Source organism: Dendropsophus ebraccatus, chromosome 3, assembly GCF_027789765.1.
Source record: "Dendropsophus ebraccatus isolate aDenEbr1 chromosome 3, aDenEbr1.pat, whole genome shotgun sequence".
In the NCBI taxonomy this organism is placed as follows: domain Eukaryota; kingdom Metazoa; phylum Chordata; class Amphibia; order Anura; family Hylidae; genus Dendropsophus; species Dendropsophus ebraccatus.
Window position 1 is genome coordinate 79,982,018 of NC_091456.1, and position 25,733 is coordinate 80,007,750.

Below are 25,733 nucleotides of genomic sequence, written 5' to 3' on the forward strand. Positions count from 1 at the left end.
TAGCTCTAGTTCACTACCCCCCCATCCCCAGTGGTGTCCCGGTAGCTGTGGTGACCTGGTAGCTCTAGTTCAGGGAAAAGCTTTTTCATTCAAATCAACTGGTGTCACAAAGTTATATAGATTTGTAATTTACTTCTATTAAAAAATCTCAAGTCTTCCCATGCTTATCAGCTGCTGTATGTCATGCAGGAAATGTTTTATTTTCAGTGTGACACACTGCTCTCTACTGACATCTCTGCCAGAGACAGGAACTTTCCAGAGCAGTAGAGGTCTTCTATGGGGATTCATATAAAACTGAGAGTTCCTGTCTTGGCCAGAGATGTCAGCAGAGAGCAATGTCAGACAGAAAATAAAACAACATTTCCTGCATGACATACAGCAGCTAATAAGTATGGGAAGACTTGAGATCTTTTAATAGAAGTAAATTACAAATTTATACAACAGTTGATTTGAAAGAAAAAGATTTTCCCTGTATAACACAGGTGCGTGAAGCACATTGGTTTCGTTGAGCTAATATTGAATAAAATTTGCTATATTTTAAGAACTTTTGGGGTGCTGGGACCATCACTTACACATTTTACCTATGGACTAAGGACTGGCCATCACAGGACTCATGCAACCTCCCTTATGACCATAAAAATGAAATTAGAAGTGAGCTGATATATATATATATATATATATATATTTTATTTTAATTTTTTTTTTTTAGAAATTATCTCCCTTATGAAGGATGTTAAGGACCTCATCAAAGAAGAGATACAATAATCTTTACTCTCTGAGATGTTGAAGACCCTGAGTACTTCTAGAGCAGATACTAGGAGCAGAACTGAGGCCACATCGGAGAATAAGGGTCCATTTACACAGAAAGATTATCTGACAGAGTATCTGCAAAATATTTAAAAAGAGGAGAAATCTCAGGCTTTCCTTTCTGACCTGATCTCTGCTCCTGGCTTTGGCTTCAAATCTTTGGCAGACAATCTGTCAGATAATCTTTCTTTGTAAATGGACCCTAAGGAAGAGTTAACAGGGTTTGAGGAACTAGGAAAGTTAAGCCCCTATTACACGGGGCTGACAGTGCTCATTTGCTCCTCTTTCCCCGCTCACTGCTGAAGCTATTACACGCATCGGCAGCGAGCAGGTGAGTACAGTAGGGACCGCAGAGAGCTGCAGCGAGGGGCCCCTGCTATCATAGTCGTTTATCTTTCAACATATTGGAAGACAAACAACAGCAACGATCAGCCGACATTGTTCATGTCGGTTGATTGTTGCCTTCTATTACACAAGACGATTTATCGGCCGTAACGGCCAATATCGGCCGAATATGGCCGATAAGCGCTTCGTGTAATAGGGCCATTAGACAATTGTGACTCGTCATATACCGAATAATTGTCAGGTAAACCACTCCTCCCTAAGGAGGACATTGCTTTGGACTATTGTTTAAGCATGTGTGGTCCACTATGAACATTGATTTGTCATTAATAGAGGGGGGAATGAGGTAGGCTGCACAGAACATTTTACATCCCAAGAAGACATACACATTTGAGCAAAAATATACAGCCACCTTGGTTAGAGGCAGAGGGGTTCTATAGAGAAGATGTGTATACACTTCAGATTCCAGTTGTCTCCCTCAGAAAACCTAGTATTTGGTAGAAAGGTCCTACATAATTCCTTTATTTATATAGCGCCAACTTATTCCACAGGGCTGCACAGAGATTGTCATCACTTACATTGATGCCTGTTCCCAGTGGCTCTCACAATCTTAGCTTACTATGTTTTAAAGTATGAAATAAAAATCTATGCACAAGGTAATTATCAACCCCCTGGTCTCTTCCATTCATGTCATGCTGTCCTTACTGCTGCAGTTTCCACAGTTCTCCTATGTTAGCTCTTCCTTCCACGTGGAATTCCACCCAGCCGTAAGATGGATGCATGTGCCCACCCACCAGGGAGAGCAATCGCATGACCCAGCCTGAGAACAATATAAGTACTGGAAATAAAAAAAAAAATTAGACTGAATAAACAACACCAACAAAAGTCAATGCAATGCTAGTTTATTAAAATCCAGGACAGAACCTTTAAAACTAGGGCTCCTGCATAAAACTCAGCCGCTGTGTGATGTATCCACAGCAACCAGATCTTGCAGCCAATGTTCCCTTTAAGATGCACGGTGTGTGGCCGCTCAGCTTAAAGGGAAGCCCCACTCATTGCACCTAGCCGCCCGCTCAGTGGTACAAAATTTTGCCCCTCTAAATGTAAAGTAAATTGCAATGCGCACTGTGTACCCATCACCACTAACTACTGTACAGGAGCAGGAAATCCAGAGGTAAATCTCTGCTCCTGTACGTCCATTTTGTGTACTATGCAATATAGATATAGAAGCAGGGACTGCCTGCTCCTGTACACAAGAGCGGCTTATGTCTTCTCCTTCGTGGCCAGGAGAAGACTTCAACACAGCCCAGCCTGGTTGGAAAGAAAAAATGAACGACTGATCAGAAAAGATGCCCGACGTGAGTAACTGGATGTAACTGCACTGATCTGATGCTGTGTAAATCAATATAACTACATTTCTAACTATTGCATCAAATCTGTTACCAATATACATGTGAATGTACACTAACTGTTCCACTAGAGTTAATTTGCTTTCTTACATTAGACTAAGGTACTGACGTTCCTGTGTTAAATTTTTGGTTTGCCCAACTCTGCTTGAACATTGCTCAGCTCACTTGCCATTCCGCTCAGCAGTGGCTGAAGCTTAGAGGGAACATTGCTTTCAGCAGCAGCTGCATCATCCTGCCATTCGGGAGACATCAGATTTGTAACAGGTACATTATGTGAACCATGTTGAGGCTGCCATTCCACTTCAGTCAGGAAATGTACTTTCACATTCTTGAATAACTGCACTTGAAATGATTAACATGATCAGCGATACTAGATAGAAGGCTTTTGATTATCTCCCATTCCAAATATTATGTCTATAGAGCTCAGTTTCTCTGATACTGAGATCCAATAACCTTAAAGGGGCACTCTGGCAAAAATGTTTTTCTTTTAAATAGACTCGTGTCAGAAAGTTATATAGATTTGTAATTTACTTCTATTTAAAAATCTTAAGTCTTCCAGTACTTATCAGCTAATGTATGTCCTGCAGGAGTTGGTGTATTCTTTCCAGTTTGACACAAAGCTCTCTAGCAGGTCACAACTCTTTGCTATGAGGTGTTGCCCTCTTAGTAAATACGGCGGGTTTAATGGGGGCGTGGCCTAATTTAAAACAGCTGTATGCCCTTGTTTGGACTAGAATACCTAGTGACCCTTGAATATCATTTCATTTTTATTTTAATATGGTCACAAATATATTAATAAAAGTATATGGTTTTTATCAAACATGCATAGAAACAAAAAATTTAAAAGGATAAGATCCTGGCTGTTCCAGCCACCAAGGGAATGGTATATCCAATTTTTTTCTTTTACTCTGGATTAGCCGAGAACGACTCCACTATTTCTTCTGAATTAAAGTCCTTCATTCTAAAGTCTACTTTCACCCACTTCCTGAAGTATTTCTGAGATTTGTCAGCATTCTCTACCACAAACTTTTCAATTTTGATGAGTGGAATGTCTTGAAAACTGAGGTAGTTACCAGAGATCCCCCAGTCCTCTTCACATTTCTTGCAGTATATTTTGTGCGTTTTCTTGTAGTTATCAAATGCCCTTGGACTTGAATGTGGTCTTGTAGTATACTGATTCTTAAATTCTTTATCGATCACTGTGTGGTGTGAAATCTGTTGTGGCAAACACAGTAAATTGTTAGTAAATGGCTATTCATAACCCAGGTCTATAGCATTCTTAGACAGAAATGGGCATAAAATAGAAAAGCTTGACGTGAAAGCATAAAAAAAAAAAAAAAAAAAAAAAAAAAAAGAGTCCAGCAAACACTTACATGCCTCAGTTCTAGCTTTATTGAATATAATGTCTATACAATGTCAAAGTAAAAGTGCAGCATAATAACATTTAAATATATAAGTCGTGAATAAAGTCCTGCTCCCTTTTTCCCAGCCGTATTTACTAAGTGTAAGGCTGGGTTCACACAAAGTATATTTCAGGCAGTATTTGGTCCTCATAGAAACCAAAACCAGGAGTGGATTGAAAACACAGAAAGGATCTGTTCACACAATGGTGAAATTGAGTGGATGGCCGTGATATAACGGTAAATAACTGCCATTATTTCAATATAACAGCCGTTGTTTTAAGATAACAGCAAATATTTGCCATTACATGGCGGCTATCCACTCAATTACAACATTATGTGGACATAGCTTTTCTGTGCTTTCAAGCCACTCCTGGTTTTGGTTGCTATGAGGACCTGACATGAGGACCAAATACTGCCTGAAATATACTGTGTGTGAACCCAGCCTAAAACAAGAGCCCGTGGAGCCTCATTGAAGAGTCTCAAAACACAGGACTAGCCAAATATCCCTCCGGGAAGGACCCAGCCAAGGGGTGGCTCCTGTAGGAAAACCACCATATTAAGTGAGTCAATGTAATGACAAGGGAAAAACCAAGGCCAGGTATCCATCCACAGGCAGCTGTTACATTACATTGACTTATAGCCATAGCGCTTGCATTTTTTCACCTACAGACCCTCATGAGCCCTTATTTTTGCAACACTAATTCTACTTTGCAACAATAGACTTAATTTTCCCCTAAAATATGCAGAAAAAAGGGGGAAAAATATTTGCACAGTGAAATTGAAAAACAAAACAAAACACGGGGGTTTGATCGCCCTGTGGTAAAACTGACATGTTAATTTTTTTTTTTTTTTTAAACTATATGTGGTTAAAATTGCTCTATTACCAGCCTTATAATGCATTTATTTTTTAGTCTATTGAGCTGTATAAGGTGCCATTTTTTGCACCATTATACGTTCTTTTTTTATCTGTACCTTGCTTGTGTATATGTGACTTTTTGATCACTTTTTATTACAATTTTTAAGGATTTTATGTGACCAAAAATGGTAAATTTTGCACCTGACAATCATCAGAATTCTTCTTTTAACTTTTTCATGTGATTCTGAGATTTTTTTTTTATTCATAACACATTATAATTTGTTAGACCTTATTCACATGATCCACGCCGCGATGACTGGAGGAGAAACGCGGCATGGATCCCCTAGCAGTGCAGCCCCCTAGCCGCCTGGCAGCAGAGATGCCAGAATCGTAAAATGTGCTCTCCGCTAATTGCATTTGACTACTCACCTACTCTCACACAAGCATCAGGCCATAGTGGAGTTTCAGCTGCAGAACGTGTGGATGAGTAGCATTGGAGACCAACAGCACTTCACCAACGAGTGGCCTCCATGCAGGATGTGTGTGCGGTAAGGCACTGTGTTAAATACACCACTAGTATGGTCAGCACTGAAGACCTCTTCAATAGCACTTACATCCCCACTTATGCCTGCTCAAGAAAACCTTTTAGACCATAATAAATGATGTGATGGTGGCACAGGAGGAAACAGAATAGGAGGAAGAACGTTCATTCACAGTTCTCCGGCCAGTTGTTCACACATGGCTCGGAGGGGTGGGCTGCTGTACCGACACACCGTATACCACAGTTCAGCCAGGGAACAGTTTTGCAGGATTTTGAGGAATTATAATCACAACAGAGTGGCACCTAAAGCAGGTCACAGGCGTCACTGGGTGGGGGATTCAGGACGCACGCTGGTAGACGCACTAATAGCAGAGTTCCCATCTGTGAGAGCTCAGTGGAAGCAAAAGGCCAAGGAGACGCAAGTTGCCAACGCAGCTAGGGCACTGGCACCAAGTTGGAGTTTGACCCAAATGGTTAATTAGTATGTGTGCACACAAAGGGAGTGTCATCAAATCACTGCAGATCCATCGGCTGGGGCTTGCATCAGGGGACAGGATTGTGGAGGTAATCTCTAGGGATGAGCGAACCTGCCGAGGTTCGGATTCGTATAAACCTGAACTCTCAGCTTCTGACTGCCGCTGTCTGCCCGCTCCGTAGAGAGGGTGGATACAGCCTGAGGACCACCTAAAAAACTTGGATACAGTCTATGGCTATGGCTGTATCCCAGTTTTCCAGGTGGTCCTTAAGGTTGTATCCACCCTCTCCACGGAGCGGGCAGACAGCGGGAATCAGAAGCCGATAGTTCAGGTTCATACGAACCCGAACCTCGGCAGGTTTGCTCATCCCTAGTAATCTCTTCATAGCTATAACCCCTCTCTCCCCGAACAGAGTGTGCTCGGATATAAACCCTGCTCATTCCTTTATGCTCCCTGCAGTCTGTATCAGCCCTTGTATTTCCCATCCTCTCCATTCCTGCTATAATGTGCCTGCACTTACACTCAGCTATACACACTGCTGCTATAATGTGCCTGCACTTACATTCAGCTATAAGCACTGCTGCTATAATGTGCCTGCACTTACACTCAGCTATAAACACTGCTGCTATAATGTGCCTGCACTCACACTCAGCTATTCACACTGTTGTATTGTAAAGTTTCTGTCACTGTCCTCCTGCACAGCTCTGTAATCCCACAGACCTCGGACAGCTGCCCTGCTTCTCTATTCCAGCCGGTTGTACTACAATACTGCATTATGGGGACTGCAGCTCCTTCCTGTATCTACAAACTGCTGCTGTTTTTTAAAGTATTATACAGTTACTATACATTATACTCCACATGCTGATTGCTATACTGTACTGTAACTTATAATATGACATATTCAGCTGTTTCTTAATGTTTGTTTCATTTGTATTAGATGTTATTCGGGATAAAAAAAACACATTATTTTGGGGGGTGGGGTTGAACCAATTGTCTACATTTCAATGGTTGCCAATGGGGAAATTTGCTTTGGTTTAAGAGTGATTTGGATTACAAGCATGGTCCCAAAACGAAAAATGCTCCTAATCCAAGGCACCACTGTATTTCCTTTTTATCGTGTAAACAAAGTGGCAGGCTAGAATAAGAAAAGTGAGTTTAACCTTGCAGTAGCTATCACCACATGCCAAATGTTCAGAATGGGATATGATAGTCATGGATTCTCTTTAAGATTGTTTAAATAGAACTGCAACAAGATCTTGGAATTACACTTGTCTGAAACACGCCTTAGTCTAAGCAAGATACACCAATGAAATGCCATTTACCATCGGCTATCAATCCTCCCCTATCTGATCACTCTGGCTTACCTGTATAATCCTAATGTCATCTGTGTTACATGCAAACATTTTGCATTTTAAACAGAGCAGACGTTTATTTTCCATGCTAAGTTCTCTCGGCTTGACGTTCTTTATTAAATCACGCTGTATCTTTTCATCTCTTTGGGATCGAAGGCTCTTTGACGAACAAACAATATTTAGTATCAAACATCAAGTTTATTAAATTGCATCAGATTGCTTTATACATAGCAGAATGGCCGATACACGTCCGGAAAAGAAACAATATTTAAACAGAGAACCGTGTATTAATATATGCCTGATCTCTCCCATTAATATGTTCTCTATCCTAAAGAACATCTAGGTACAAACACACACACTGTATACGCAGAGTATTAACTGCTGCGATACGCAGCAAATACGCAGCGAATACGCAACAAATACGCAGCAGATTAGATCTGAACTGAACACAGCATCAAATCTTCACCATCAAATCTGCTGCAGATCTGCTGCGTATTTGCTGCTTATCTGCTGCGTATACGGTGTGTGTTTGTGTGTGTGTATGTACCCTTAAAGGGGTATTCTCATCCTATCTAAGGGCGCATTTACATATTCTTGTAAATCACAGAAGCTACTAAGCATGAAGTTACACAGTGGAATAACAGACCTCCTGGAATCATGTATCATCATGATGCTGGGAGCACCAAAAGTGTTTAAATCTTTGTGGGACTGTACTGATATGGCTGCGCCGCTGTGTCAGTACAGTCCTGCAAAGATTTAAACACTTTTGACGATGTATACAGATTATGGGGCCAATTTACTAATGTTCTAAAGTTTGTTAAAGTGTTTACTGCACCAAACTAGTTTATATAAAATCTTTTGCTGACAATACATTTTACTACTACTTTTTTTTTGCCTTCCAAACTACACACAAATTTCAGATTTTTCATGTGACTATTCTGAAAGCAATTATTTGTTTTATCTCTACAAGCTACAGGTGCTACAGTGCTTGAGAGAGTAATGGTGCGTTTACACAGGCAGATTTATCTGACAGATTTTGGAAGCCAAAACCAGGAATGGATTTGAAAAGAGAAGAAATCTCAGGCTTTCCTTTATGACCCGTTCACTGTTTATGGTCTGTGCCTGGCTTTGGCTTAAAAAATCTGTCAGATAAATCTGCCTGTGTAAACGCACCATAACCTGCCAAGATCAGAGTTTTCTTTGATCCAGGCAAGAGGAGTGTGGCTGTGTAATACAACCATCCATCAGTCAGAGATCTCATGGGAAGAGTGACAGTGCACAATCACTCTGAAACAATAGTACATCAAGGTGCGCACACTACTTTAGGTTCTTGATGTATTAAAAAGATTTTCCCAGGAATGCTTCATTGATGGCTCCTTAGTAATTTGAAGTGTGTTCTAAAAACAACTAAATCAGTCTACCCACCACATGGAATCTACATTTCTTTGTATGTAATATATTTTGTTATATAGGACTTGTTACCTTTTTCAGAAATTCCTCCTTGTCTTGTTTCTGCACCTGGGCCACAGCTTCATTCATCATAATCTCACATAACTTGTTTCTATTTTCCCTATCGACTTGTTCTCTCTTACTTGTGATAAGATAGCACTTGCTGTCCTTTGCTCTGCCTCGACCTATATGGCACATAAGAATTAAAATAAACATATGAATGTGTATGCTATATGTGACCACTTCAGCCGTACATTTCCAAGACAGTCCTTTTACAGTTATACAGCACGATCTGCATATTAAAAGGTGATACGTGTATATTCTGTCAATGTGCTACTATTTGTAAGCTGTAGACTGCCCTGCTATACTCCATGTTCTGTAGATTTTTGGCGTTTTTAGGGAAAGAACTATCAACGAAGACAAGCTGGGTAGAGAGAAGGGTGAGAAGAGCCGCCTGGCAGACATTTCCCCCTGTGCCCCGCTGTTCTTATAATAGAGGAACTGCTTCATGCTGCAAGTGGTTAGGGTACCATGAAACTTACAAAGGATTCCCTTTAAAGAGGATGTACCACCACGTACATCCTCTTTAATCTGAACCCACGGATCGAGCAGCGCCATGCAGTGGCGGTCTTTGGCACCAAGCACCCCAAGCAATCGCTTGGGGCCCCCAACATCCAGGGGGACCCCCACGCCCCGCTCTTGTGCTCAAGACTGCTGGACAGGGCCGCTGCCCCGCTCGCTGCTGCCATCTGAACTGTAACTATGAGCACTCGTAATGAGCGCTCATAGGTACAAGCAGCAGCAGCACTGACAGGGCGGGAGACATTGGCTCCCTTCCTGTCAGTCACTCTTGTGGCCGCAGCAAGGGTTTTCCCTGCAGTCACAAGTGGCAGCTTTGTCCTTGTGGTGCCGGCGCTCCAGTGACATCACTGGAGCATCTGCGCCAGGACAAGGGGAGTGCGGCCTCTTGTGATCGTGAAGAGATTGTGAGTGAAGAGAAGAGGAGACGCCTGGACCCAGGTCAGTATAAGTGTTTGTTTTATTGTGTTATACTATATGGGAGGGGGAGCACACAGGGGTCTGTTTAACTGGGGGAGCGCACATAGGGGGTCTATATAAATGGGGGAGCACACAGGGGGGCTATATAACAGGGGGAACACACAGGGGGGCTATAGACTACTGGGGCTTCATAGAGGGGTCTATATACTACTGGGGGCAGCACACAGGGGGTCTATATACTACTTGGGGCAGCAGAATGGGGTCTATATACAACTTGGAGAGCACAAAGGAGGTCTATATCCAAGTGGGGGAGCACACAGGGGGGCTATATACTACTGGGGGAGCACACAGGGGGTCTATATACTACTGGGGGAACATACAGGGGGTCTATATACCACTTGTGAGGCACACAGGTGGTCTATATATAACTGGGGGAGCACACAGGGGTCTGTATACTAATGGGGCAGCACACAAGGGGTCTATATAATACTGATGGGGCACACAGGGGGCCTATATACTACTGGGGAAACCACACAGGGGGTTTATATACTACTGGAGGAGCACACAGGGGTCTATATCCAAGTGGGAGAGCACACAAGAGGTCTATATCCAAGTGGGGGAGCACACAGGGGGGCTTAATACCCCTGAGGGAGCACACAGGGGGCCTATATACTAGTGGGGGAGCACACAGGGGGTATATACAACTGGGGGCAGCACACAGGGGGTCTATATACAACAGGGGCAGCACACAGGAGGTCTATACACTTCTGGGGGAGCACATGGGGGGGCTATATATATATATGGGGGAACACACAGGGGTCAATGTACTACTGGGGGAAGCAAACAAGGAGTATATATTACTGGCGGTAGTGCACAAGGGGTATATACTACTAGGGGCAACACACAGCAGTCTATTGTTTTGGAACGCGTGTCGAGGGGGGGGGGGGCAAGACATAACTTCGCTTGGGGCCCCAGAAATGGCAAGACCGCCCCTGGCGCCATGACGGGGAAGCCAGTGCCGCAGTCTGTTTTTCGATCCGCGGCCTGGTTCCCGTGTACGGCGCCGTTCTATGCACTGGTCCCGGGCCTGTGTGAAGCACTGGAGGCTGGCTGGCCCGCCTCCAGTGTAAGGAAATTCCCTTCCCTGTATGACGCGGCTCCCTTAGAATGAATGGAGCCGCGTCATACAGGGGAGGGAGTTCCCTCCCACTTGGGGCGGGCCGGCCGGCCTCCAGTGCTTGAGCACCCACCGGTTCCGGTGCATAGAACGTCGCCGTGCACAGACCGCGGCACCGCCTTCCCCGTGACGGTGCCGTTCGATCCGTGGGTTCAGATTAAAGAGGATGTACCTGGTGGTACATCCTCTTTAACTACAGAATCTATGTATAGAAATCAATAATGTTCAATCTTTTATTTTCTAAGGCAGACTGGGAAAGAAAAGCTTGAAAAATATGTTGCAGTAACTCCTTTTTATCAATGAAGGAGCATTGTGCTCCAGCACATTAGTTCATACACTTATGTAATGATGCAGTAAAGGGGTATGCCAATCTGAAGCCTTTTAAGATATACTATAAATGCCCGATTGAGTGCTTCCCACTTTTTGGACCCTTACCTAATGAGAAAACATTTGAACTTAAAAGGGATATCCAGGATTAGAAAAAGCACATCCAGGATTAGAAAAAGCACAGGTACTTGTAAAAACTGCGCCACCCCTGTTCTCAGGTTGTGTGTGGTATTACAGTTCAGCTCCATTCACTTCAAGAGGAATAAATGTAAAACCACTTCCTAACTGAGGGCAAGAGTGGTGCTGTTTCTGGAAATAAAAAACAGACATGTTTTTTCTAAGCCAGAATAATCCCTTTCATAGAGCAAGAGGATGTTGTATTTGTGAATGGGGTACACTAGGCAGAAATAAGGGAATGCACCTGTCAGGCATTTATGACATATCCTGTAGATATGGCATAAATATTTACAATGTGAATTCCCCTTTAATAGTTTACCTGATTACATTCTCAATAAAACTAAATTATAGGGCTTTTCCAGGCAAATTTGATTGATGGCCTATCCTCAGGATAAGGGTACGTTATTTAAGGGTATTTTTAATCCACCTGTATGTTTTTGAAAAATATATACACTCATATACACACACTATGGGGGAGATTTATCAAACTTTGTGTAAAGTGAAACTGGCTGAGTTGCCCTTAGCAACCAATCAAATTCCACCTTTCATTTCCCAGAGTCTGTGAGGAATGAAAAGTGTAATCTGATTGGTTGCTAGGGGCAACTGAGACAGTTTCACTTTACACCATGGTTTGATAAATCTCCCCCATTATGTATATTCACTCAATGAAAATAAAAATATTAAATCACCAAGAAGTCACTGGAGTTGAATTAAACTTTATATGTAAGTGATTACATTATTAAAGCAAAATGACAATTTTTTGAGGAAACTGCAGAATCTAGTACCCTTTTGGGCCACATCAAACCTGGATACGGTTGGCCATGGACGCACCCTGTGGCATTTGCCTACAGATGTTGTATCTGGACCTAAGGATCCTGTACAATTGTAGGCTGTCTAAGCTGCTGTCCCACCTGGTCCCATGAATGCTTGATTGGCGATAAATCTGGGCACACCAAACAAGTGTTGCAATCTGGCAGAGACATTACTTGGAAACCCTTGCTGTGTGGGGAGCCATTATCTTAACTAGGGATGGTCCGAACCGAGTTCGGATCGGGTTCGTACGAACCCAAACCCTCGGTAATGATTCCCGCTGTCTGCCCGCCCCGTGCAGCGGGCGGATCCAGCGGGAGGACCGCCTGGAAAAATGGGATACCGCCATAGCCATAGGCTGTATCCCATTTTTCCAGGCGGTCCTCCCGCTGGATCCGCCCGCTGCACGGAGCGGGCAGACAGCAGGAATCCGATGCCGAGCGGTCGGGTTCATCCGAACCCGAACCTCGGCGGGTTCGGACCATCCCTAATCTTAACCATTACCATAATCATTTACATATCTGAGGCATAACTGCATGCCGAGTTTAGCAGCAATGTGACATTTGTAGTTTGGTGCATTTTTGTTGTTGTTGTCAATGATTGTAATAATAACCTGATATATGTAACATAATTTCTACAGGGTAAGGCCTTGACCCACCTGTGTCCAAAGAAACTGGAAAGACAAGATTGACCTATTCCAATTCTATCTTTAAAAAATAATTATTGCAGTATTTCATTTTTTGTACCTCTGACTTGGATCATCTTGGTGACGTTGCCAACATACTCATATAGAAGAACGAGATTACATGCAGGTATATCTATGCCTTCATCAGCCACAGATGTAGCAATCAGTAATTTGCTTTCCGCAGAGCTTCTGAATGTTTCTAGAGCTCCTTTCTGACTGGGAAGGGACATCCCTAGAACAAGAAGACATGACATTCACCAGTGAGCAGCAGCTGTGTCATTGGATGACATTGCATGTTAAACAGTGCAAAATAAAGAATCTGCTAATATTATTGGCCCAAAAAAAAAAAAGTGGCTGATGTGAGAGAATGGGAAATTATTTTCCACTCCTATGCAGTGTTTCTTTAAGGAAGTTCCACACAGAGCTTTCTGTGACCCTTACAAGCTGTGGCCAAAGCTACCATGGAGGCAGACCACGCAACTTCTATATAACCAGTGCTTCAGGAGGGCCCAGCCGATATGTGGTATACCTCCATGGTAGCTACTTCTCACCGCACCAACTCTCTTGTGGCTGGAGGCGCATTGCACCTCCATCCACAAGAGCATCATCCAACCCCCCATGCACATACTTACATCAGTGTTCTGTTCTCCCAGCTCCACGGCATGCCAGTGACCTCACTCATGTGCCAGGGTTCGGGGAGAACGGAACACTGCAGGACTGTGTCAGGTCATGTGAGTATGGTGTGGGGAGGACAGGATTCATGGGGTCCAGCACAGTCTCTTGCTATGGGGCCTCATAAATTCTAGTTTTCCCCTGCTTACATGATAGACTTTAATCACATGTTGCAATTATTCAGACTATGCCTTTTTTTTGTTAGATCACAGTTGTTAGATCACATAATCTAGTTGTGGTGATGTTATAAGGAAGGTTTGTTTTTGTAACAACAATTTTGTTGTATCACTTACATTGTTCTGTGCAGCTGATCCAGAGATATCCCTCTGAATAACATGGACAATAAGTAGTCCTCCCCATTATGGGCATGAGCCAAGTAGTCCTGGATATTTATGAGAAGCAGAAAACTCTGCCCACCAGCTGCTGATTGACAGCTATCCATCCATGCTGTGTATAGGCAGTGAACTGTCAATCAGCAGCTGGAGGGCAGGGAAGGGGTGTCGCAAGAATCCCATTCTCTTATATATTAGGAGAACGACTGAAGTGAATGATGTAAATAATACACCGATCAGTTCAGCATTTATATCACTAGTTTACGCTGCCCTCATTTAAAGAACAACTCCCATGAAAAACTTTTTCCCAGTAATTGAAGCACATTACAAAGTTATATAACACTGTAATATACTTCAATCCCCTGTCTGTCCTCCTTCCCTGTCTTTTCCCCCCTCCACCCCCCACCAGGAAGTGTAAGAAACTCCTTCATACCTAATTACTGTCGTCACCAGGCTGCTCTCTCAGCTCCTTCAGTGACGATGAGTCATCAGCAGGAGGGCTGCTCTAGGTCCTGTTACACCAGCCTCCCCCTCCCCTGCCTGGTCAGGTGACTAGGCTTGCTCAGCTCCCATTGGTTGAGCAACTGTAAGCCATCTGTCATTCTGCAACTCAATAGTGACTGGTGACTGACTCCCGACACATAACCAGCTACAGGACCCCCTCCCCCATACTCCTTCCTGCTGCCGAGTGGACTCAGTGAGTGAGTGATGTCACTTGCTTATCTTTCTCCTCACTCCCGGCATGTCAGCTACACAGACCCCGTCTTATCTCTCCCCTGCTGCCCTGACCTAATCCTGCAGAATGTACACTACAGTGAGGTGACAGTATATGTGTGTGTATATAGCAGCCTGACTGAAGAGAGCCAGAGAGGGGGTCATGTGTAGTGTATGATGGGAGTTGTAGTGAATGGAGGGGCAGGCACTTGCTGTGTCACAGCAGGGGGCTGGCTTGTCACAGCAGCCAAAGTGCATCATGGGAAGCTGAAACCAGGAAGCAAGGAAGAAATGAAGAACAAGACTAGAAATCAGAAGGTACACAGATGGTGGGAAATTCAAACAGTGACAGCTCAGGAGGGATGATATAAAAGATGAAGTATAAAAGCTAGGTTTCTGATTGGTTTTTGTTTTTTTTCCTTAGCGCGGGAGTTGTCCTTTAAGGCAGCATAAACCTAGTGACAGATTCCCTTTAAGTTAAAAAGGCCAAGCAATGTTGTATTCTTAGTAGCTGAGCAGCCTGTACAGTAGCATTCACATATCATACTGCAGTACAAGTGATTGTGAATGACAGATAAACACAAATAAGGTTTGCTTTATGCACCTAATTTATCATTTCTTCTGTTCCTTCCAATCAAGATTTCTGGCTTCAGGAAGCTGAGCTCTGGAGTTTCATTAATCCATTTTTGTAAAGCCTAGAAATGATAAGCGTCAGATAAGCGTTGCAGCAAACCTTTGGTGTTCACATACATAAAAGAAAAGGCTAAAAATCCCCTAGTATATTATCAACAATCTAATTCCCCTTAGTGGGACTGGTCTAATATTGGAGTTGGCTAGCTGAAGAAGTTTTACATTCCCTTTATTTCCTCTTCTTTTGGCCCTTATCTATTGACAAGCCATCAGCATGACAAGGACTATAATTTGTTACACTACAGCTTGCTAACAACGAATATTTAGTCTTCAGCTGAGCTCTGAGTGGATTACACTGCACACTATTGTCCCCCTCTACAATATTTGTACATGTCGAAGAATCTGCAGTGAATGAGAACTTAAAAAGTTAGGGGCAAATCTTTTAAAGGCCCTATTCCACGGAACGATTATCGGCCGTATTTGGCCAATACTCGTCCCGTGGAATAGAAGGCATTGATCAGCCGACATCGTTTATGTCGGCTGATCGTTGCGTCATTTGTCTTTCAAACATGTTGAAAGACAAACAGCTCATACAGTAACGATCTGCGGCCATCGCTCCGTTGAATAGGAGTGGCGGCAGCAGACCGCTGCTGTATGCTATGGGCTGCCCGGATGATCTAGCGATCAACCGGCCAGCCCCCGCTCCCCGCTAGATCGTCCGGGCAGCCCATCGCATACAGCAGCGGTTTGCTGCCGCCACTCCTATTCCACGGAGCGATGGCCGCAGATCGTTACTGTATGAGTCGTTTGTCTTTCAACATGTTTGAAAGACAAATGACGCAACGATCAGCCAACATGAACGTTGTCGGCTGAATGTTGCCTTCTATTCCACGGGACGATTATTGGCCGAATACGGCAGATAATAATTCCGTGGAATAGGGCCTTTAGTCTTGTTTTGTACTTATTATGGGACAATAAAACAATCTTTAGAAAACTTTTGTTTACATTGTGTTCTACAGCCTCCTGCGATGTGCTGTTACCAGTGAAGTCTTTTAGAAAACCTAGTTTAAACAGTCATAATAAAGACCTATGAAGGAAATGAGATTTTGTATCATGGCTGCTGAACTTGGATGAAGCTCTAAGGTTGTCTGGAAAACATGGATACAGCCAATGACTATATCCATGTTTTCCACATAGCCTTAGGGCTTTATCCAAGTTCAGCAGCCACCGCTAATTAAATGCCGAAAGTTCGGGTTCGGATCGACTTGAGCATGCTCCAGGTTCGCTCATCTCTACATAATAGGAAATATAAAGGAAATCAAAGAAAATGGCACTAAAAGGCTTCCATAGCCTTTAAAGAGGTTATCCAGGGTTAGAAAATTATAAAAAGCACAGCAACGTTCTTAAAAAACAGCACCACCCCTGTCCTAGGTTGTTTGTGGTATTACAGTTCAGCTGCATTCACCTCAATGGAACTGAGCTGTAAAACATACACCCAAACTGTGGACAGCAGAAGTGATATTTTTGGGGAAAAAAACAGCCATGTTTTTCCAAGCCTGGAAAACCCCTTTAAAGGACAACTCCGGACAAAATGTATTTTTTAATATGTTATTACTAGAGATGGGCGAACCGGGTTCGGGTTCGAGTCCAGCCGAACCCGAACGATCGGCATTTGATTAGCGGTGGCTGCTGAACTTGGATAAAGCCCTAAGGCTATGTGGAAAACATGGATATAGTCATTGGCTGTATCCATGTTTTCCAGACAACCTTAGAGCTTGATCCAAGTTCAGCAGCCACCGCTAATCAAATGCCGATCGTTTGGACTCGAACCCGAACCCGGTTCGCTCATCTCTAGTTATTACATAAGAAAAGTTAGACAAATTCCTAATATACACGAATTATGGGAAATGCACATAAAGTGCTATTTTCCTCAATTTAGTAGTTAAAGCAGAGTTCAATTTATCTAAAAAAAGTGACGTCACGAATTAGGTGTAATTCATATGGAGTGTCCAGCAGGGAGCGCACTATATGTAGAAGTCAATGTGTAATGTCACCTGGAGGGGGAGGGGGGAACTCTCTGCATGCCCTCCAGCCCGCACAGCGTCTGGGGTAGGAGAGGGGCATCCTATGTCTGGGGTCTGAATGGGGCAGCATGGGGAGATTGCCGCTTGGCCCCTACGGCATCTGGGGTATGTAGGGGGTATGAGGGGGGCATCATATGTCTGGGGTCTGTATGGGGCAGTGTGGGGGCATCTGATGCCACTCTCCCTCTCTTGTAGAACTACAACTCTCAACAGGCGCTCCTGGCTGCTCCTCAGCCTGCACAGGGCAGCACAGGGAGGGAGGGGGGAAGATAGTTAGATGCATCTCTCTCCCCTGCTGCCCATTGCCGTGTGGGCTGAGCAGCAGCCAGGAGTGCCTGCTGAGGGTTGTAGTTCTACAAGAGTGGGAGAGCTCCATTTCCAAGAGATCTGTCGGAGCCTGTGTACATCTTACACTCCTCTCCCTATCTTTAATACATGCAGGCTCAGCTACATAGACTACACTACATAGACACTACATAACACATTGACTTCTACATATAGTGCGCTCCCTGCTGGAAACTTCATTTGAATTACACCTGATTCATGACATCACAGTTATTTAGAGACATTGAACTGCTTTATCTACTAAATTGAGGAAAATAGCACTTTATGTGCATTTCCCATAATTAGTGTATATTAGGAATTTGTCTAACTTTTCTTATGTAATAACATTAAAAAATACATTTTGGCCGGACTTCTCCTTTGAATCTCAATAACTAACATGAATTTGATATACATATTCTCACCACCACTAATGCCCTGGTGTTCACAAACAGGAGGGTGAGTGTCTCTGGATTCTCTTGGTAGGATTCCATTAAGATAAATTGCAGTTGTTCCAGCTTTGGGTTTTCATTGTCGTTTGAAACTTCTATCAACAATGGCAAAACACCTGCAAGAATATATGAGTCTAATGAGTATTGTTATATTAGAATTCCAATCACAGCAAGTCATAGTCAGAGAAACCCAGACAAAAAAATCCCTTAACAACTGTATATCTTGTTTTAACATTAGCTGTAAGGTTTGGTTCACATGTAGTTTTTAGTCAGTATTTCTAGCCAAAACCAGGAGTGAAACCAACAAGGAGAAAAACTACAGTGCACCTTTTTCCGTAATGCTGATAAAAATATTACATGTGAACCCAGCCTTAGGGGGCTTTATTGTGAAAATATGGCACCTCAGAACAGTGGCTGATAGAGAACTGAGAAGGTGCCTGACAGTCAAAGACAAAAGGGTGTCCCAGCAGAGAAGTTTCTGTGTAATTCTAAAAGAAACAAATAGAGTGTGGTGTAAAAACTGTACAATAAAAAAACAAAAGCCTATGTGTCACAAAAAAAAAAAAAAAAAACAGAATAAAATTACTTTACTACCCTAAAAAATAGTGTTTAGCCAGCAGGAGCACATCAGTGTCAGGCTAGGTTCACACTGCGTTTTCAGCATCCGTTTAACGCATCCGTTTTTTGCAAAAAAACGCATGAAAAACGGATTGCAAAAAACGGATTCATTTGTGTGCATCCGTTTTTCCATTGACTTCCATTATAAAAAAAAACCGGATCCGTTTTTTTTTGACGGACCAAAACGGACAAAAAAACGTTGCTGACCCTATTTTTCTGGTCGGTAAAAAAACCGGATCCGTTAAACGGATGCTGAAAACGCAGTGTGAACCTAGCCTCATGAAGTAAATAAATACGTGTTGTATCAAAAAGGGATGCAGCCTGAAATATCTTGAGGGAAAAGGTGTCTGAGAGCAGGGTGTCCGATCTCTGGAACCCCAACTCTCCCTGGTTTATGGAGGCATGTGTCAGCACACATTCAATGGACTATCTGTAGGAGTACTAGAGATACCTAGGTAAAGCAATCGGGTATCCCTGGTGCTCCCTTAGACAATGCACTGACTGCATTCTGACCCACTGCTAAATGCACCAGGGAGAGTTGGGGCATCATACGAGAGATAGAAGGGGGTCCCGAAATCAGACCACCAACATTTGGAAACTTATGCCCTATTTTGTGGATACGTTTATGGGGCTGGAATAACCCTGTTAAGGGGTTAAAGTGACAATGTCACCTCCTTTTTGCATTCTGACATCTTTACACAGGTGTAAAGGGTAAATTTAGCGGTTTTCATACCTTATTTTAGATCATACGTCATGGTGCTTGTTCAAGTAAAAAGTCATCTTTTATCAACTGCAGATTGTGTTAAGTGGGCGGGGCCTTGCGGCATTAGCGCCCCCTTGGTCCCGCCCACAATGTCACAGTTGGCTCCGCCCCCTCACCGCCCATTGGAACAGGCTGGCCGAAAGGTCTAGACCCCAACAGTACAGTCGTGGGTGGGGCTAAGTGGCGCTAATGCAGCGAGGCCACGCCCACTTAATACAATCTGCAGTTGATAAAAGGACACTTTTTACTTGAACAAACACCATGACGTATGATATGAAATAAGGTATGAAAAACGCTAACACCTGTGTAGAGATGTCAAAATGCACAAAGGGGGTGACAGTGTCACTTTAAATGTGATGACAAGTGGTAGATGTGTTGTACTAATGCCAAGCCAATCATAGGGCACCTGAAGCTGTTCCTGAACAACAGGAGCAGCTTCTGGTGTTCTATGGTTGCCTTCGCAGAGGTACCAGCCCATTGTAGGCATTGTAGGTACATTTGAAAGGTGCCTACATCTCAACCATTCTTACTGAGGTGCTGGATAGTAGAGTGTTTTGTGCAGAGCTAGAGCTTAGCAAATAAGATTAAATTAGTTATCTGGCATTAGAAAATGTTTCATATATAGCTGCAATTATAGAAAAAATAATAAAAAGCCAATGTTTATCTCTAGGCTCTCCCCTGGTGTACTCCTGCGGCATCTCCCATATCCCCCACTGACCACAGCCACCACCACCTCTGAGACAAGCTCGTGTGGGGAGTGACAGCCCTATCAGCCAATCACTGACTGAGATGGGACAGCATGGCAGCTAGTGATTGGCTGAGCAGGCTGTCCCCAGACAAATTTGTCTCGAAGCTGGTGGAGGCTGTAGTCAGGGACATGAGAGACGCTGGAGGAGGACGCCAGGGGAATATGCTTTGTTTAATTGGATTTAAAGAGACTCTGTGCCCACAGTCTGACCCCCCAAACCGCTTGTACCTTCGGATAGCTGCTTTTAATCCAAAATCTGTCCTGAGGTCCGTTCGGCAGGTGATGCAGTTATTGCCCTAAAATACTACTTTTAAACTGGCAGCCCTGTGCACAACGGCCATGGCCTAGATTGTGTATGCATTAGGCTGGCACAACCTCTCTGTCCCTCATCATCATTAGGAATGCTCCAGGCAGATTGTCTCCTATTACTCAGCTGTGTAAGCACCGCACATGGGCTGGATCGTTAAGGACCTGTGCAATGTTCAGACAGGAGTAAATGTTCCAGTGGCATTCCTAATGATGAAGAGGGTGGGGAGGAGGGATGGTGCAAAGCTAGGGCACAGACACTCCCGTTGGGCACGGGGCTGCAAGTTTAAAAGTTGTTTTTTAGGACAATAACTGCATCACCTGCCAAACGGACCCCAGGACAGATCTTGGAATAAAAGCAGCTATCCGAAGGTACAAGTGGTTTGGGGGGGGGGGGGGGGGGTCAGATTGTGGGTACAGAGTCGCTTTAACCTTAAAGTGACTATACCACCAGGCCCAGGCTGAAGCACTGGAGGCGGGCCGACCCACCCCCAGTGGGAAGAAACCGCAGCCCGTGACGTGACTCCATTAGAATCAATGGAACCCTATCATAGAGGGGCTAGGGTTTCCTCCCACTAAGGGTGGGTCGGCCCGCCTCCAGTGCTTCAGCCTGGGCCTGGTGGTACAGTCACTTTAAGTGCTGACTTAGAATTGATATTGGATTTTTGTAGACTAAGGATCAGGCCAGTGAGGTGCGCACTATATAATTTTTATAAAACCTGCGCTGCTATAGATTAGCTTTTTTGGAGTCCAGGTCTTGAGGTGTTTTTGCCTTCATATTACGCTAGTATGAAACCAGCCATTTACAGATGATATCGATAGAAAAGTGTGTACAGTTGGGGTGTATTTGCACACTGCAGTTTTCTTGCAGAACATTTTGTGACTGAAAATCTGTTCTGTATATCTATATGAAACATGTGCATAGCTTACTGAAAGCCCCTGTCAGATGGCTGGGAGGTTGCAGAAACATATAAAACAAATCTGTTGTGTGTGAACATAAGTTCATGCCCATTTCTACCAAGGAGGAGGCAAGTCATGGCAGCAAATTTGAAAACAGTTTATAACACAGTCTTCAAACTGTGATATGTTTATTCTTTTTCCTGTACCACATAATGTCATTTAAGTATGTCTGGATTTTGGAGTCTGAAAATAAACCAGACAGAGTTAAGGCTGTATCACATGGCCCAATGTTCTGGGGAGGCGAGTGCCAACCTGCCAGCTCAGTGCTCGCTTCCCCCATGTACCCCGCTCGCTGCACTGTGCTATTACACACAAAGACAGCGAGCAGGGAGCGGCAGAAGTCAGCGATTGCCTGCTGGTGCCTCTCCTGTTACACGGAGTGACGCACAGCACACCAATTGTGATTTTTCAAAATACAATGATTTGCCGACATCTTGCATGTCAGCTGACCATAGCCTTTTAACATGTGCTATTACACTAAACAATTTTCGGCCTGAACCGTCAATAGTCGTCCAAGTAAATTCGATAATCGTTCAGTGTAATAGGGCCTTTACAGTCCAGGTTATCCAAACAATAGTAAAGTATATATCTTTTATGGCAAAAATACTAGGAACCGATGGGTGTCAAATTATGGGACATTCTGAATTATTAGGCAGTCATATGAAGTCCACTGGTAAAGACACAGAAATAATCTTGTAATATTGAAGGCAGTGATTATTACACAAAACAAATTTATTAGTAAATGAAAGTTTAACCTCTTGGTAAATACCTTCGAATTTTTTTGTCAGATCCTGCTCAATTTTAGTAAAAGTCCCATTCTTGATATTAGTAAAGAAGTTTTCTAGGTACTCCAGGGCATCTTTTGTGCGAGCATCATTGTTTATTATAAGAGCGTCATTAAATTTCTGTTAGGATGGAAAAACAATGAATTAAGGCTTCCCTCAAACACAAAACTTCTCTCCTCTAAAAGCAGGAATCTGGCTGGTATATAATGTTCACAGCCAGCAGGCACAGGGGTAAATTGTAGGTATGTGCCACTGACACGGCTACTCTCAGTGCTGTGGTGCTCAAAACAAGTATTACTGAGGGGTAACTCTCATCGTGGTGTTATACAAGTGTGAATGATGGGAGTTTTTTGGGCAGAGCCTAAATACACTACAAGTTTTCCTCCCTATCTGATTTGGAGTACAGGTGGGGATCTTAGCCAGCTGCTGGACTCTCCAGAAGGAATGAAGAAGTCCTGCCAGACAAGTGATGTATCAAGCTCATGCCGGGAGCGGTGAGAGTGTTTGAGTCTTCGCAGCACTGTATTGAATAAGGAACAAAGGTTTAAAGAGTCACTGTCGTATTTTTTTTTATTGCAGAAATCAATAGTCCAGGCAATTTTAAGAAACTTTGTAATTGGGTTTATTAGGCAAATGTGCCATTATCTTCATTCAAAAACTAGATTTTGTGAGTACTCACCGTAAAATCTTTTTCTCGTCGATGTTCATTGGGGGACACAGACACAGTGGGTATAGGCTGGTGTCACTAGGAGGCGACACTAAGCTCTCAAAAGAAAAGAGTGCTAGCTCCTCCTACCAGCCTATACCACCCTACAGGCAGTAAGCTAAGCCAGTTTGTACGAAAGCAGTAGGAGAAGCATGGAACAAAGAAAAAAACAACTGTGAAGAAAAGGAGCTCACATAAAAACAAGAACACGGCTCCATAACAGGAAAAAACCAAGGACAGAGTCCAGAGGTTAACTCCACCGAACACAACAAAAAAACACCAAGTAAAGCAAAAGTAAACACCAAGAAAGCAAAAATCAGGGCGGGTGCTGTGTCCCCCAATGAACATCGATGAGAAAAAGATTTTACGGTGAGTACTCACAAAATCTAGTTTTCTCAGTCGTGTCATTGGGGGACACAGACACAGTGGGACGTCCCAAAGCAGTCCCCAAGGGTGGGAAGCGCAAAGGAACCCCAAGTGTTAAAGAAAAAAGGACAGTCAGAACACCGCGGTCTGTAAGACCCGGCGACCCACTGAGGCATCCTCAGACGCAAACACATGCATCTTGTAAAACCTGGTAAAGGTGTGCAAGGAGGACCAGGTGGCCGCCTTACACACTTGAAGAGCCGAAGCCCTATGTCGGACCGCCCACGAGGCACCCACCGCTCGAGAGGAATGAGCAGTGACTCGGAAGGGGGGCGTCTTACCCTTGGCACGGTAGGCCTCGCCAATCGCCAACCGAATCCAGCGAGCCAGAGTGGTTTTAGAGGCCGCCAGTCCCTTGCGTGGGCCCTGTGGAACGACGAAAAGGGAATCTGAACGTCGGAAAGAGGATGTGATAGAAAGATAAATGCGAAGAGCTCGAACTACATCAAGTCTGTGAAGGGAGCGTTCCCTAGGATGAGAAGGGGACGGGCAAAAGGAAGGCAACACTATGTCTTCATTGAGATGGAACTGAGACACGACTTTGGGGAGAAAAGAAGGAACAGGTCGAAGAACGGCCTTATCTTGATGAAGAATCAAGTACGGAGACCGGCAGGAAAGAGCTGCTAACTCAGATACTCTACGAAGAGAGGTAATGGCCACCAGAAGGACCACCTTCCAAGTCAGAAAATGTAACGGAATCTCTCGCAGAGGCTCAAAAGGAGCCAACTGAAGGGCATCCAGAACGAGATTCAAATCCCAAGGGGGCACAGGGGGCCGATATGGGGGTGCAGCATGCGTCACCCCTTGCAAGAAAGTACGGGCACGATGGAAAAGAACCGACAGTGCCGAAACCTGCCGTTTCAAAGAACTGAGGCTTAGCCGGCGCTCCAAACCCTCTTGAAGGAAGGCCAGAATCCTGCAAAAGAAAAAACGGAGTGGATGGAAATGGCGAGCTTCACACCAAGCAAAATAAGTCATCCACGTATGATGATACAGACGTGAAGTAGATGGCTTCCGGGCCTTCAACATGGTCCGAACCACACACTCCGAAAAACCGTGTTTCCTCAAGACGGCGGCCTCAACAGCCACGCCGCCAAATTTAGCGGCCGTAAATTCGGGTGGCAGACTGGCCCCTGTTGTAACAGGTCGTCTCTCAGAGGAAGGCGCCAAGGAGCGTCGGCCAGCAGAGGTATCAGGTCGGAATACCACGTGCGGCGTGGCCAGTCTGGAGCTATCAGGATGGTTGGAATCCCCTCCGCTCTGAGTCGTTTGAGAAGACGAGGCAGAAGGGGAAGCGGAGGGAACACGTAGAGGAACCTGAAGTCGCCCCAAGTTGCCACAAGAGCGTCCACTGCGTAGGCCGTGGGATCTCGAGACCGGGAGAGGAAGCACTGAACCTTCCTGTTGTACCGTGATGCCATGAGGTCCACGTCCGGGTGCCCCCACCAGGCACACACTTGGTCGAAAACCTCCGGATGGAGGGACCATTCCCCCGGGTCCAGTTGCTCCCGACTGAGGAAGTCTGCAACCCAGTTGTCCACTCCGGGGATGTGGACGGCGAACAGACTCGGCACGTGAGACTCCGCCCAGGAGAGGATCCGGGCCGCTTCTGCCATCACCGCACGGCTGCGGGTCCCGCCCTGGCGATTCAGATACGCCACCGCCGTGGCGTTGTCCGACTGAACTCTGACCGGGTGCCCCGTCAGACGAGGTGTCCAATGCAGGAGACACATGAGAAAAGCCCTCAACTCCAGAATGTTGATGTGGAGGACTTTGCCTGAGACCACTTCCCCTGCGCTGTCAGGTTGAGCAGTGTACCCCCCCCCCCCAACCTCGTAGGCTTGCATCCGTTGTCAGGACCAGCCATCGGAGTGGCAGGAATGAGCGCCCAGAGAGGAGGGTTGGGGGGGACAGCCACCAGTCCAGTGAGCGCCTGACTGAGGAAGGGAGACGGATGCTCCTGTCTAAGGAGTCTGGTGCACGATCCCAACGGGCAAGTATCGCTGCCTGAAGCGGGCGCATGTGGAACTGCGCATAGGGGACCGCCTCGAAGGAAGCCACCATCCGGCCTACAATTCTCATGCAGAACCGCAGGGAACTGGTGGATCTGGTCTGTAAAAGACGGACTCCTGAGAGCAGGGAGGTCTGCTTGTCCTGTGGAAGGAAAACCTTCGCTGCATGAGTGTCTAGGGACATCCCGAGAAAACACAGCCTTTGAGAAGGAACTAGAGAAGACTTTGGGCGATTGATGAGCCACCCAAACCTGGAGAGCGTGTCCAGGAGAATGTCCAAGCTGGCCAGGTTGTCCTTCTGGGAGGGGGCTCGTACCAGAATATCGTCCAGGTACGGGATCACCGAAATGCCCCTGAAGCAAAGTAGGGCCAACACCGCAGCGAGAACCTTGGT

The 25,733-nt window shown here is 44.7% G+C and overlaps 1 protein-coding gene across 2 annotated transcripts in view; it reads right to left on the bottom strand.

Moving 5' to 3' along the window:
- Positions 1–2,035: 2,035 nt before the first annotated feature.
- Positions 2,036–25,733, bottom strand: part of RIGI (RNA sensor RIG-I) — a 53,328-nt gene continuing 29,630 nt past the window's right edge. For both annotated transcript variants that reach the window (XM_069962083.1, XM_069962084.1), the window contains exons 14-20: positions 22,180–22,315; positions 17,989–18,131; positions 15,133–15,223; positions 12,872–13,042; positions 8,669–8,820; positions 7,199–7,345; positions 2,036–3,773 (exon numbers count right to left, since the gene is read on the bottom strand). In XM_069962083.1, coding sequence (XP_069818184.1) covers positions 3,462–3,773; positions 7,199–7,345; positions 8,669–8,820; positions 12,872–13,042; positions 15,133–15,223; positions 17,989–18,131; positions 22,180–22,315 — 1,152 coding nt within the window. In that variant the 3' untranslated portion in view covers positions 2,036–3,461. The remainder of the gene's footprint in view (positions 3,774–7,198; positions 7,346–8,668; positions 8,821–12,871; positions 13,043–15,132; positions 15,224–17,988; positions 18,132–22,179; positions 22,316–25,733) is intronic.